General features: G+C 33.0%; 1 protein-coding gene across 5 annotated transcripts in view; it reads left to right on the forward strand.

Moving 5' to 3' along the window:
• CFAP20DC (CFAP20 domain containing) overlaps window positions 1–14,453 on the forward strand; it is a 209,287-nt gene that overhangs the window by 5,574 nt on the left and 189,260 nt on the right. For 4 of the 5 annotated variants that reach the window (XM_039858618.1, XM_039858613.1, XM_039858614.1 and 1 more), the window contains exon 4: window positions 6,769–6,841. In XM_039858618.1, coding sequence (XP_039714552.1) covers window positions 6,769–6,841 — 73 coding nt within the window. Of the gene's footprint in view, window positions 1–6,768; window positions 6,842–9,437; window positions 9,482–14,453 lie in introns of those variants that run through there. The other variant, XM_039858617.1, reaches the window with a different exon arrangement.

Consider the following 14,453-nt stretch of genomic DNA (forward strand, 5'->3'; position numbering starts at 1 on the left):
TAATCCTCACAAGAGCTATTTTATAAATGAGCATACTGAGATTGCTTCCTTATCAAGAAATCAGATAGTTAAGAGTGAGCTTTAAAGTAAACTCAGGGGTTCCTAAATTTTATGAAATTAATTAATTTAGGAGTTCCTAAATTTCATAAAATTAATTTTTATGAAATTAATTAGAGAAAAAATTATGTAAAATACTAAAGAAGGTGTTATTCAGTGACATATCAACATACATACCTTTAGAAATATTAATATCTAATAAACATAGATATTAATATATGTTCTAACAAAAGCCCAAAGAGTAGATTTCAATTCTTATTTACTTCAGCAATTAGGATCACCATTTTAAAGCAAAAGGAACCCTGAGAAATCATCTAAATTTAGGATCAAAAGCCCAGTTATTGGCAGAACTGGGGTTAAATATCAAGGCTCTGCCACCAAATAAGGCTTTGAGTAAATCCACATAATTTAAGAAATATAATTTTTCAAAAATTTTAATCATATTTTTTATCGACTTTGTCATATGCTTTAACTACAGATTTTAGGCAATTTAGCAAAATATAAATAGCTAGTTATTTTTTACGTTCATTATTTACTTATTTCTTCACTGAGAACAATTATTGAATACTACCTGAGTAACAGGTACTATAAAAAGGCCTGTTCTTGGTACCTGATTTTCTCATTTTAATTCAATTTCCTAAACTTCCAAAGGGTCTGAGCTTTATCTACCATTTCAAGCTACTACATGGATATTTTAGATTTCTGAGATATAAACCAAGGCATAAAAATTATAGATGGAAGATGATTAATTTTAAAATGGTCTGCCAGTATTTCTTTCTAAAATAAAATGAAAAACAGAACCTCAAAGAAAAGGAATAATCATTGTTAAAATAATTTTTTATTAATTTGCTACAATTATAAAATCATGATTTCCTCATAGTTCCTAGTTTTTGGGTTTTTTTTTAATAGAAGAGTTTTTTTCATTTCCACAAAAATGTATATCTATAAATGAAGTGAACAAAGGTGACCCAGGGAAACATGCCTGAAACTGTAGGTTATTCTTCTTACAGGAGACATGCATGGTTCATGTTTTTTAAGGATATTGCCTTTGTAAGATAGATACATTTTATTTGCAGAATCATGATTTTTTCTAAACTGGCATTCTTTTTTTTTTTTCTTTTCTTGGACTGTAAGTCCATGTAATGTCTTCAGCATCTAAGTACATGATCATGTCATTGACAAAATCAAATCACTTCTAGCAACCTTTCTCAGTTCTCTCTGAAATATATTTCTCCTCTACCAAAGGCTCATTGACTAAAGACAAGCTCCCCTTTTCTACTTTCACCTAAGATTTTTTTTTAAGAAATAAAAAAAAATTAATGTCTTATATTTGCTTTTTAAATGAAAAGATGATAGTTTTAATTGGAAGAAACAGAATAATCCTTTAATGTATTTCTTGTACAATGCCCCGTAATTAAAAATTAATCTAGCTCTCTGTAGCATGTGCAGCACTGTAACAAATGAAACAGTTAGTATAGTCTACCTGGTACTAACGCCTTTAAGATTAATTATTTGTAATTTTTGATAACAGAACTTTATAGTTATTTTTGCATGTATAAAATGACCTATGTGAAGTTGTTCTGGTTAAATTTAAATTAAATGGCATGCCTTGAATAGAGAATTGGCTTTCAAATAACATTTCTAAAGTTAGTCCAGTTCCCATTTTATATTTCTATTTTAAGAATAAACATCCACTTTATTTATGCAAACTTGACATTAGGTACCCCATATGTGTTTTCTAGTATATTAGATACCTATGAAGAAAGTTTAGTAATGAAATTAAGTAGTAATTTATTTAAATTTATCACTTTAAATAGTAATATTTCTGAATTACATTTGAGCAACTCTAAATATGTCAAAGGGTTTTTTTTTGTTTGTTTACTCAGCATCTTATCAAATAAAGGAAAGTGATATTGATTATTAGATTGTGCACTTCTCTCATGCAGGAATCTTGCATCATCAATTGTACCCCTGACTTAGTGTATTGTATATAGTTGGTCTTTAATAAATTTGCTCAATTTGCCACATTAAGAAACTATAATAATTTAGGTTATAATTTCTAATTATAACCAGCTAGCCTTGATAGTGAGACTTGAGTAAATCATTAGCCAGATAAATAAATAAATCCATGCCTGGAACGTGATATACAGAGTTGCTTGTATGAAAAGCAGCTCTGTTGCATGTAAACATCTATCGTTTAGATGGTATGCTTTGGGATTTTCTGTTTGAGGCTTGTCTTTGAAATCAATTTTTTCTCTGTCTGTGATATCTGAATCCAATTATATGTCTCTCAGGATCAGTATCCCTGAAGCCTTATGTTGATCTACGTTTCAGCTGCTCTAGAGGATGAGGTCATCTTTACGAGGTTACCCCCAGGTCTCCCCCTTCCCCCACTTCAGCTTCGACCTCACCACTCTACTGATAGTGCTATTGTCAAAGTCACTAGTCATCTCTGTATTCCCGAATTCAGTGGCCAGTTCTCCGCCCTCATCTTGCTTAACATATCAGCATTTCACAAGGTTAACACCCTCCTCCTTGATATTTATTCATTCATCTTCCAGGATGCCCACACTCCTAGATTTCTTTTTATTTCACTGATTTTCCTTCTTAGTTTCCTTTCATAGTTCTTCCTCTTCTCCTCAGTTCAACTTCGTTCTTGACCTCTGTCTATGTTTACTCCCTTGGTTATCAGCTCTAGTCTCTTGGCTTTAAATACCATCTCTGTCATACTCTAGCTTATATGTCCAACTCAGACTTCTCTCCCAAACTCCAGACTTGTATTTTCAGTTGCTTACTTGACATTTCAACTTTGACAGCTTTAGCCTAGAAATTCCTCCTCCTCCTGCAGACAGCTCCATCTCAGTTGTTAGCAATTTGTCTGCAATTGCTCAAATCAAAAACTCTTAAATCAGTGTGATTTTTCTTTTTATTTTATCTATCAGAAGATCTTGTTGGTTCTATATTTAAATTAGATTCTGACTACTACTTTTCACCACTTCCATTGCTACCACTCTGGTCCAAGCCACCATATCTCATGCTTGGAATGTTGCAGTAGTCTTTTAACTGGCTCCCCTGTTTCTGACTTGCCTCCCATTGTCAATTTAGAGGCTAGAGCAATATTTTTAAATGTAAGGCACTACTCTGCTGAAAATGCTCCATTGCTGTCTGAGTGAAAACCAATGATCTCTAGGACTCAGCAGTATCTGATGCCCTCTTAACTTTCTGACCTTATCTTCTATTACTCTTTCCTTTATTCACTGTGCTGCAATCATACAGCTCTTCTTGCTGTTTTTAAACACAGTCTGGTACTGTATCATCTTAGCATCTGTGCACAAGCTATACCCTCTATCTAGAGCTCATTTTTCCCAAACAGCTACATGGTTCACATTCTCCCCTTCAGGCCTTTACTAAAATGCCATCTTTTCAACGAGGGCCCATGGCGACCTGTGCTTTAGATCCTTTCCACACTTTTGTTCCCTTTTGCCATATTCTTCTTTTTCTAATAGTTCATATCACCATTTATTCATTATGTATGTTTTTTTAAATTGTTTTTCTCACCATCACCAGAAAATAAGTTCCATTACCACAGAAATTTAGTCTATTTTGTTCACCTAGAACAGTGCCTGCCATATAGTCGACACCCAGTAAATTTTTGTTGAATAAATTAATGAATATATGAGTGGCTTCTCATTGATTTTAGGATAATCTATAGTCTTTACATGGCCTTCAAGGCCCCAGATGATTGAGTTTCTAGTTATTTGCCAGACTTACCTCCTGCTGCTTTTCCCCTTCTGTCTCTCCTACCTGCCCTTTAGGCCTTTAAATTCACCTAATCTGCTATGGCCTTCTTCACCACATGATGGAGTATTCCCTCTCCCTGTAAAATTTGTTCCTCTCTCCTACCCCCATCTTCCTTGCTCAGTTAACCCTTGCCTATTCTTACCAGCTGAATCCCAATGTTTTTTCTTCAAGAAAACCTTCACTCGTCATCCTCTTCCCTCCAAGGATGTAAGATTATCTGCTTTCATAGCACCCTGGCTGCCTTCTTCATGGAACTAGAATATAAAGTCCAAGAGAGTAGAGACCATGTTTGTCTTACTCACTATAAAAACTTCAGCACTGAATCTTGCATGTAGTAGATGCTCAGTAAATCTTTATTGAATAATAGATTTACTCTAATCTATATGAATAATCCTGTGAGTTGCACATCTAAATTATGAACCCAGTTTACACATGAGAAGTCAAAGGGCCCAAAAGGCCAGTTTACACATGAGAAGTCAAAGGGCCCAAAAGGCCTTTGCCCAAGGGATTTAGAATAACCCATAATGAAGGCATAACCATTTCCTGTCTTCTGTGTTGTGGTGGAAAAGGTGAACTGTAGTGTGCTCTTTGTGCCAGGGCTGCAATAAGAACCAGGAAATAACTTCAGTCATGATTTATCAGGACACTTGTAAATGATGACTATATTGTGATCTAGTCCCAACTCTTTGGAAAATATAACACTTGTACAATGTATGTGGGGTATACAACTATCATTTTCTGTAATGAAATAACTGTAAAACTACTGTTTAAACATCTAATGGTGTTTTACCAGTTAAATGTGTTTTAAAATATTCAAAAAATAAAAAGGATCAGACCCCTTAAAAATGAAGGTAGTTTGTCTCAGGCAGAAAAACCAGATTATAAAACTGCAGAAACCTGCATATTTCAGTAAAAATACCATTTATGAATTTTATGAATTCAGTGGGCATTTTTTGATTTACAGTAGTTCCACATTCAGCAGTACTTACAGTGATTTTAAATATAATGTAGACATGAAGAGTCAGTTTAAATTGGCTAGGCCACTGGAAAAATATTTCTATAGAGTTTATTTAGCTTTTCTGACACACAGGATCAGTGTATGTCAAAAGTTATTAAAGTACTTTTTTCTTTGTCAAGTTATCACCATATGGTATTGTCATACTTCTTTTAATCTTAGAAATGAAGCCTTTTGGAAACCAGGGCTTCTTTATGTGAGAAGGTTAAATTATAAAGGTTTCTTTTTTGAGGGCAAATGTCTTTCATATCTAAAAATGTTCATACAAAAATGCCCTATATATGTAGCTCTCTGTGTTCAAACAGAACAGTACTGATTCAGTGAGATTTGTGACATAAATTAGGGACCTTTTGTAAACTGATTTTATTTATCCTAGTGCTCTCTCGGCTCTATTTACAGAGGTCATTGTATAATGGAAAAATACTATGGGACCAATTAATGAAAGATGCAAGAGAGAGATTAGCAATGGTTTATTTAAGTTGGCCTCATTTTGGTACCTTACTTTGGTTTTGTAGTACAAGACCCTGATTGACTCACTGGCTTTTTCCATAAATGTGGTAGAATCTGATTCCTAGAGACTTTTCTAAGGTCAGAGCCTGTTATTCTCTATTTTCATTATATTGCTCTCTGGAGCAGTTTATAAGCTTAGTGCTTCAAGCAAAAGTTATTCTTGTATGTTTTATTTAAAAATATTAAGCATATTTGATCAAATATGTTTATTGTTTAGAATCTAAATTTCAGGTATAATATAGGAGCTGTTTAACTCATTCAAGAATGTTGTGAAAGTTTACCAAAGAAATTATAAATCAGAAGGTCTTCATGTAGACTATTCAAACATGTATTATTACTTTAAAATACTTAAATTTATTAAACTTGCTAAGTTGGAATAAATAGAAAATAACATGCATTTTAGACCAGTTGCTTTCTTTTATCCATGTGTTGGCTTATACTATTATAATTATAGGAGAGGTTCATAGATAAATCAGGACATCTCTATTTCCTACCCAAAGTCCTATGTCAGGAAAAAAGTTTCTGAAAAAAGCATGTTTTGGGAGGAAATGATACTAAAACATCTATTAAGAACATCATAATTGAGAGATCAAGCAAAATTCTAAAACCTTGGAGGAAAGGGATTAAGTAAATGGGTCTGAAGAAGTAATACAAAATCTATTTTTGAAGCATTTGTAGACTTCACCTATCAAAAGTGCCATAGGGATTGGTTTTTCTCCAAATATTTTTAATCCAGATGAAACTGGTGATGGAGAATAAAAATTATTAGTTCTTAATATGTGAGCATTAACTTAATTGAAAGTGTGTTAAATTAGCAAAAGGTAGTATAAATGAAAATATGTTCCTCCATCCGTCTCAATGTGGACACCGTACTTAAAACCATATAAACTAGATATGGCTCATGAAACCTTCAGTTGTAGTTGTTATAATTAGAATTGTTTTTCTTGATCTGTTGAGTTTTTTTTATTAAGTTGTTTAGTATAGTTAAAACTGTCAGTGAATAAAAAGAATTGCCACATGCTTTTATGGCCTCCTTGATGGGAATCAGTAGTTCAATTTTATGTGTCTCTATTGAATGCAGTTCTATGTGTACGTTTTCTCACAACCTAATAAAAATAGTAAATAAAAATTTTTTTAAATTTTTATAAAAATTTTACCAAGCCCACAGATGGGATTTTAAAAGGCAACATTTATTGTTAGAGTTTGATTTGATTTTCATCAATTTTTTGCTTTTATAATGAGGTTATAACTCATGGTAGTGCTATTACAGTTCTGTATATTTTTGAAATGCTAACAGCTTGTCAATGGTATGTGATTGTCTTTTTTTATATGCACATATAAATGGTTTGGACATATGAGTGCATATTTTCCCCCTCTCATTCTAGTTGGACTGATCCAGAGGTTTCTTGTACTTCAGATTTACGTACCCCTGGGACAAGACTTCTCCACCGAATTGCTGTAAGATATATAGAACTTCTTTCAATGGTTTATGTGAATTATACGTTTGATCAATTGAAGCAATATGAACATTATTAATTATGAGTGGCAGTTTTTGCATTAAAGAGCAATGACTTACCAATTTGACATGAAGTAATTAAACTAATTGAATCGTATTTCTTAGATATCACTGTAGTCTACAGGAAGGAAGCAAATTTCATCTGTTTAAGAAAATATCAAAGGGTTGTGAATTTTGCAGTAAACAGCCCATAGCTTAAAGAAATAAATAATCCAAAACTTTGAGATATTGGTTCAAATGAGGGGTGATGTTATGTTTTGTACTATCTGCTATTCAAAACTATATTTGGTTTAAAATTGGTTGAAATACCTCATTTTAATGTTGTTTAGTTTAGAAATATTGGTCCTTTCTGTTTATATAGATGGCTTAGAATATATTTGTTTTAAATGAACAGATTGATTAGCAATAATGAGAATATACAACTTTTACTCAGTTATACTATTTGTTGTCTGAGATGATTCTGAGAATGGAGACATTTGATTTTTACACTCATATAGAATTGAATATTGTTTAAGATTTAATTAACAAATATATATACTTTCGCTACAACATTACATTAAGGTATGCTATTTTCTAATTTTTCTTTGTAATTAATAGCTGTCCAGGCAGGGTTAAGCTTATGTTCTTATTTTCCCTGCTGACATAAATGACTCCCTATCAATGAAAGTAATTTTGTACTAGTTACAATGATATAAACTAAAAGAAAGGAAGAGCTTCATTCATAAAATGGAAATAACATAAATTTGTTATATTATTTAAATTTATTCATTTATCTGTGTATTTGAACTAGAATATTAACAATTTGTACATATGTTGGTAAAACATAAATTTTAATAATGTACTATCTTGTTTTCTTGAGCAATAAAGCATAAAGGGAACAATTTATACCTTTGTTTTGTTCAACTTTAAACCTCAGCAAACTTCTAAGATTTCCTATTATTGGCAGCCTTGGTCACCAAGATTCTTTAAAATAGTCCTTATAGTAATAGGACCAAAATATTATTTGATGCTGTCGTGTATCTTTTTCTGGTTCTGCAGAAAATGCATTTTCAAGACTCTAAAGACATTCAAATGTACAGAGAGTACTATATAAAACTTTATTTTCAATGTAAGGGAAATGGTTTCCTACCAAATGGAGGAAGGCGAATTATATTTTATTTTTAAGCTTGTTAAGTTCCTTACATAGAAATCCAGTTCAGCCTCTCTTAGTCTCCTGATCTCTACCACTTATACCTTGAGATTCTTCAGAAGCAGTGATGGGGGTGCCAGTGGGTTGCCTTTTGATCAAAGCTGTGTAAGACGCTTGGCTGAACCTTTTGCTGATGAGCATTCTTTTTCTATGCAAAATTAAGCTTTATTTGTGTCCCCAGACACTGAGTTTTTCACTCTAGCCTAAGCAATATACTGTTTTAACTAATTTAATGATAATTAAAGCTTTAATTACTGAGAAATTGATAGATATCTTAGGTTTAACTTAATCTTAGCAAGAGAGCAGCTGTTACAAGTAAGCCTGACTACTCCTTTGTTACCCTGCTATTGATGCTGTTGGCCTATCTAAGGATGGGAAAGTATTTTCAGGAGTGATGGAATTAATGGTTAGATTTTGAATTCAGTTAACTGTAATCATAGCTTCTCTTGTTCTCATATCCACATGGACAAACATTTGGATTTTCCAAATGGTTTTAGTTTTATAGTTTTAGCAAGATAAATATCTTTAGACAAAAAGTCAAAATTATATTTTATAGACAAAAGACATTCTCTGTCCTGACATGTGGATTTATCAGATTATAAGAAAATATATTAACTCTGCATTTGAATTTATTGCTAATAGATAATTAAAATATTTTGCTGTTTTAGGAAGTAATAATAGAGACCGTGTTTTTACAAGGAAGAAAGTAGAATAACAAATATAGGTTGTCTTTCTAACTATGGCTCTTTTTCCTTTTTCTTAAATAAAACGGCTTTCTTTCACTACTCTTAGTGTTTTACTATGTATCTAACAGCATAACTTCAGGCTATTTGAAATATTACATTTCTCTCACAAGCTTGAAAAGTCACACAGAAAGATATCTGGCTTCTGAAATTTTCCATTGTCAGAGTGGAAAAGGCATTTTATTTTCCAAAGATATGTTCACACATCAAGAGGTTTTCCTAAGTGGAGTCTGCCAGCTGGTTTATGAATTTAATAATACTTTCTTCAACATCTTCCTGTGTCTCTCATATCCATTGGATGGTTATACTGCTCAGAGGGAGATCATATATCTGTGGGTTAGTGGGTGCCTTGGAACCAATAACAGCTGACTAAAGAATCACTCATTCAGGAAGTCAACAAATTATTGAATTCCTATTATTATTAGGAATGGAAGAGTCAATATACCTTGAGTCAATATACCTTGAATCCGTACACTTCTTACCATCATTGCTACTGTCTTAGTCCCAAACCACCAACATCACATTTTCCTTAGAGCCTCCCAGTGGACTTACCAGATTCTTTCTTGTCCTTTTCTGATCTAGCCTCCACATTGCAGCTAGAGTGATCTTTCTAAAAAAAGCAACTGAAATTACCATTGTACCAAACGAAGGTAAACTCCCAAATCCTTGATTCTCCTATGCGCTCTGGTCTCTCACCTCTCCCATCTCTTCTCATACCATTCTGCCCTGTGCTCACCATTTGTCAGCCACACTGGCTCCTTTCCAGCCATATAGTCTTTCCTTTCCTCACATACCAGGTAAGGTCTCTTCCTAGGTTTCTATGCACAAGTGGTTTATACCCCCATTTCTTTGCCTTACCAACTCCTACTCAGCTTTCTCATCGTAGCTTGTGTCCCTTCTTCAGAGAGGCCTTCTTTGATTTCCCTCAACTAAATGAGTTTCAGATGCTCTTTTATAATGTGCTCTTTTCCTTCATTACAACGATACCAGTTTATAATTATATATTTACTTGATCACCTGTCTTTTGGGGTAGACTTTGACTTCCACGAGGACAGGAACCCTTTCTGTCTACCCAGCATAGTATCCCAGCACCTAACAATGCCAGGCACAAAAGCTCTGAGATCCAGATGAATGGGCAGGAGTAGACTAATGAACTGAAATGAATAAACAAGACATAGCCTCTGTTCTCATATAATTTACCCTGGGGTGAAAGATCAATAAATACATCTTGATAAATGTTTTGATGACATAAGAGCAAGATCTATGGGGAACATGTCAAGTATAACGTAGAAGTAAGTGCATAGGCTTAGAACTGGACAGATCCAGTGTCAAATCCTGTTTTTACCTCTGTGGCACTTTGGGCAAAATTACCTAACTCACCTCACATATGGGATGAGAATGGTAATACCTGTCTTACAGGTGTGTCATAAGAATTCAATGAGAAAATTAACATAAAGTATAATGCTAACATTTACTAAGCACTTACTGTATACCGACATTGATCTAAACACTTTGTTTTAGCTCAATTAATCCTTGAAACAAGTATGATAATCATAATTATTGCCTGTTTTACCATTGAGGAAACTGAAGTCCAGAAAGGTTAAGGAATTTGCCAGTGATTGCAGTCCTGCTAACTCTTAGAGCCAGGATTCAAACTTGTGGTCTAAATCTAGAACCTGTGCTCTGCACCACCATGCCATGTGGCCATACTTGTAAATATTGTTATTTTTCTATCTAACTACACATAGATACATATATAGTGGGGATATTTGATTTGAATCTTGGTACAAGATGAAAGTGCTAAGCCTTCTGCACCTTTCTTAGGGGCTTCCCATAAAAGTGTTACCATTATAGTTCCATGAAGGAAAAGTCTTTCTTTCTGAGATGTTCCTGTTTCTGTCTTTACCCTCTCGAGAGATAAAGATTTGAGAGTTACAGGAAGATTTTTACCCAAATCTTTTTGTTTTAGTATTTTACATCTCAAATGTGACAACACTCATACTTCTTTTTGAAAAATCAGATCTAAGAAATAACTTTACTTCTTCTGTATTTATTATTTTGATCTATACCTAGGCCTTTTTTTTAACATCTAAAAATTATATCATTCTGAACCCTGCACCTATGGGTAAGATGCCTTCAGAACTTTATAACCTGACCAGCAGTTATCCAGACACATTAAATTTTGCATGTAGAGCAAAAGGAATATTTACTGTACTAACATATAGTATTTCTAACAATACAGTAATGGAATTCTCTCATATTTCTTTCGGTGTCAACACACAAAAGAAAATCCCCTCCCTTGCTTTTTACAAATAAACCCTGCGTTATGACTTGCTTATGTCTTAGTATTAGTTGCAGTTTTCATTTTAGTGTACCTGTGTCTCATTGTTTGACCTCAGGTTAAGTGATTCGATAAACAACAGATTTTAAAGAATTCTTTTATTTTGTGGTCTCATCTGTACTGCATCATCATGGCTGTGGGAAGCCAGCAGCTCCCCTGTGTGGGTAGTTAGGTGTTTCGGAGCCTGGGGGCAGACATCTGGTACACGGGAGAAACACTGTGAACCAAAGCTCTTGGAAAAGAACCAACTGCATCTTGAAATAGAAATCCATTTCACTATATCTGATGCTGCTAATCACACTAGATCACTTTGGACTATTATAATTTTTGACAGGAATTGTATTTAGTTTACTGAATATTGCTGATTTTCATTAATTCCTTTTTCCTGATTTTGTCCTTATCTGGATGAATTCTGCAAGAGATTTTGTAATGTTAATGCCTTTAGAGAATTGACATTTTTCCTCTTTTCACTCAGCTCAATCAGTGCTTTTTCAATATAGGGGATGAAAACACTATGAAAGCTGGTGGTGCGCATCATGTGTATTTGGAGAGGTCCGGATTCTTAGACTACAGAGCCTATGGCATATTATTACCAGAAGATTTCACATTTTGAGCCCTTAACTATTTGGAGTACTACTTGCATTTGAAATCTAATAAGGTGAATTCTTAAAAAAAGAGAGACTCCTAAAAGCATCCCTAGTCCTTATATATTTTAACTGATCCTTTGTGACAGTCTAAATTTGAAGCACGAATAGAGTTTAATGATTTTAACCTAGAATTCAATCTATTTATGATGCTCATTCCACAGCTTTTATTTCATCCTTTTGCTCTGTCCTTAGTTGTATGCCTTTGGGCCAGACACTTAAATTCTGTCTCAGTTGCCTCTTTAGTAAATGGTAATGTGACCTTTTTACTTTTATTTTAATTACCAGAGTTAATTGGTCATACTGGATATTTTTCTAAGACATTTTAGGAGGTTTAGGTCCATGTGGATCTGAGAGCTTTTTTTTTTTTTACTATTTATGTAAAATGGAAAATTGAAACATACCCATTCTACAAAACTAAGCTTTAGTGTCAAGGTAATTTAGTCAAGGTTATTCTTACATCACCTTTTCTATATTGTTACTAGTGAGCTAGACAGAGGCCAGAAGTAAAATTTAATAGAAGTTTCAGGTTTCTACCCTATTGAATTTTGCTTCTACGATCTCTTCTTTAGTGACATTAGAGACAGTAAACTCCTTTGAAATCTTAAATCAAGGAAAATGAATATGAACAGCTGTAGACTTGTTCTTTCATGTGTTATTTGTCTCCTTCAGCCATTTTGAAGCTATCAGAGTTGAGAAAATATCTAAATTTGATACCTTCAGGTCAAAATGACATTGGTGAGAGGTTTTGAGATTGTGTCCATATAACCAAGCACAATTCTTCCTGTGGAAAATTTACTTTCTTTTTAGTCATTTTGATGCCTTCCTTTAGAGAAAATAGTGGTTGTTATGTGGCTCTTAAGTTATTTGTAAAAAAGTTGTTATCTACATGTAAAGTATTATATTATCTAATGAAATCATTTATGTCACTGAGTGAATACCTTTTTAAACTATATGTTTAGAACTAAGCCAAAGTGGCCAGCAGTTGCACTTTTTCAAAGTAGAAGTATTGTATACTAAACTAGAAACAACATTGCAGGTTTCATTAGCATTTTGAATGCATCTCATGGCTAATTCCAACTTCTATTTTTTCTTTTTAAAATCATCAGTATTTAAATCTCATTATTTTAATTATATCCAATTAAATGTACTTGCATAATCAGTATATTTTGTTACATGCATTAGTAAAAAGCACTTTAAAATGCTTTGCATACTGACTTTCATAATATATTAAATTTGCATGCCTTAAAATAGGTTTTCTGTGGAAGTTTTAGTTGACATGTGGTAGGTATATAAATCAGATGCCATATTCTTTGTCTACTAAATAAATGTTTTTGGAGAAATCTTTTCTTCCTTGTTCTTAGTTTGGCTTATTTTTCTTTTCTAAATTATTTTAAAAATACTCTTTAGATAACCTAGATACATGTTGAAAGCTAAAATAAAATACTAGCAAAAAAAAATTACACATATGGAAATATTTGGAAGTGTTCTTACTCTGTAAAATTATAATAAAAGACCATAAATTTTTTAAGTACTGTTTAGTTAAATAATTGCCATATTCATCATCAGGGCACAAGTCAGGGTCCTGTGATGGCTTGAATTATAATCCTGGGAGTCGCTGGCTCTGCCATGTGTTAGCTTGATGACCCAGGGAAAGTTCTAGAATTCTTTGTGTGTCACAGCCTCATCTGTACAATGGGGATGACATTTATACCTATTTGGTAATTATGAGGATTAAATTATATAAAGGAAAAGAACTATATAGTAAATATTAATTTATAATTTTTACATCTCTAAATATAAATAAGAGTTCAGGGATATTTAATTTTTAAATTGTTCTTCTGAACATTTTGAGACAAGTTGAGCTTGTCTCTTTTCCTTGTGAAATGTTCATGGTACTCATCCCTTAAGAGAGGTGGAAAAGCAGCTTTTCCTTGGGAGCTTGCTTCACTTTTGGCTCATGCAGGTTCTCTATCTGGAAGGAAGTAATCAACATAAATAGGAAAAGAGAAATGACTCCCATATTTGGATATGGATGCTAGCAATTTATTTAAAAGACAACTGTAGGAACTATTGGCATCAGAGTCTCAGTAGTGAAAGGTGACCAGGCCATTTTACTGAAGAAACAAGACCTGGGAAAAATAAATAAAGCAGGTAGACTTCCAATGATTTAGAGTATAAGAAACAGGACTTTGTTGTTTTCCACCGTCCATTTTTTTCCTAACAGGGATGATTGAAGATGACTCACAGAAAATTACAGATCTTCCAAATGCTCCTTCTCCTTTGCTATGGCAAGGTTGGGAGGATTTTTTTTTTTTTTTTTTTGATGCCATGATATGTAACTCACTTTTTATTGTCAGAAGAAATGTTTCCTCTAGTTTAGTTCTCCTTCTCTCTCACTGTATTTTGTTTTTATTCTGGCAGTTAATTATTTTAATTATTCAAAATAAAAATAATTTTAAACATCTAAAAATAGAATATAGTATGTATGTTATAGGACTTATATAGTCCCCAATATAAAATTTATAATTAGGACATTTTCATTAATAGAGCACTATAGGACTATTTAATATGAAGGAAAAATTCGTAGTTGGCAATTAAAATATATCATGGAACTTTATGCAGTCATTTAAGTTG

Source organism: Pteropus medius, unplaced genomic scaffold (genome assembly GCF_902729225.1).
Source record: "Pteropus medius unplaced genomic scaffold, Ma_sr-lr_union100, whole genome shotgun sequence".
In the NCBI taxonomy this organism is placed as follows: Eukaryota; Metazoa; Chordata; class Mammalia; order Chiroptera; family Pteropodidae; genus Pteropus; species Pteropus medius.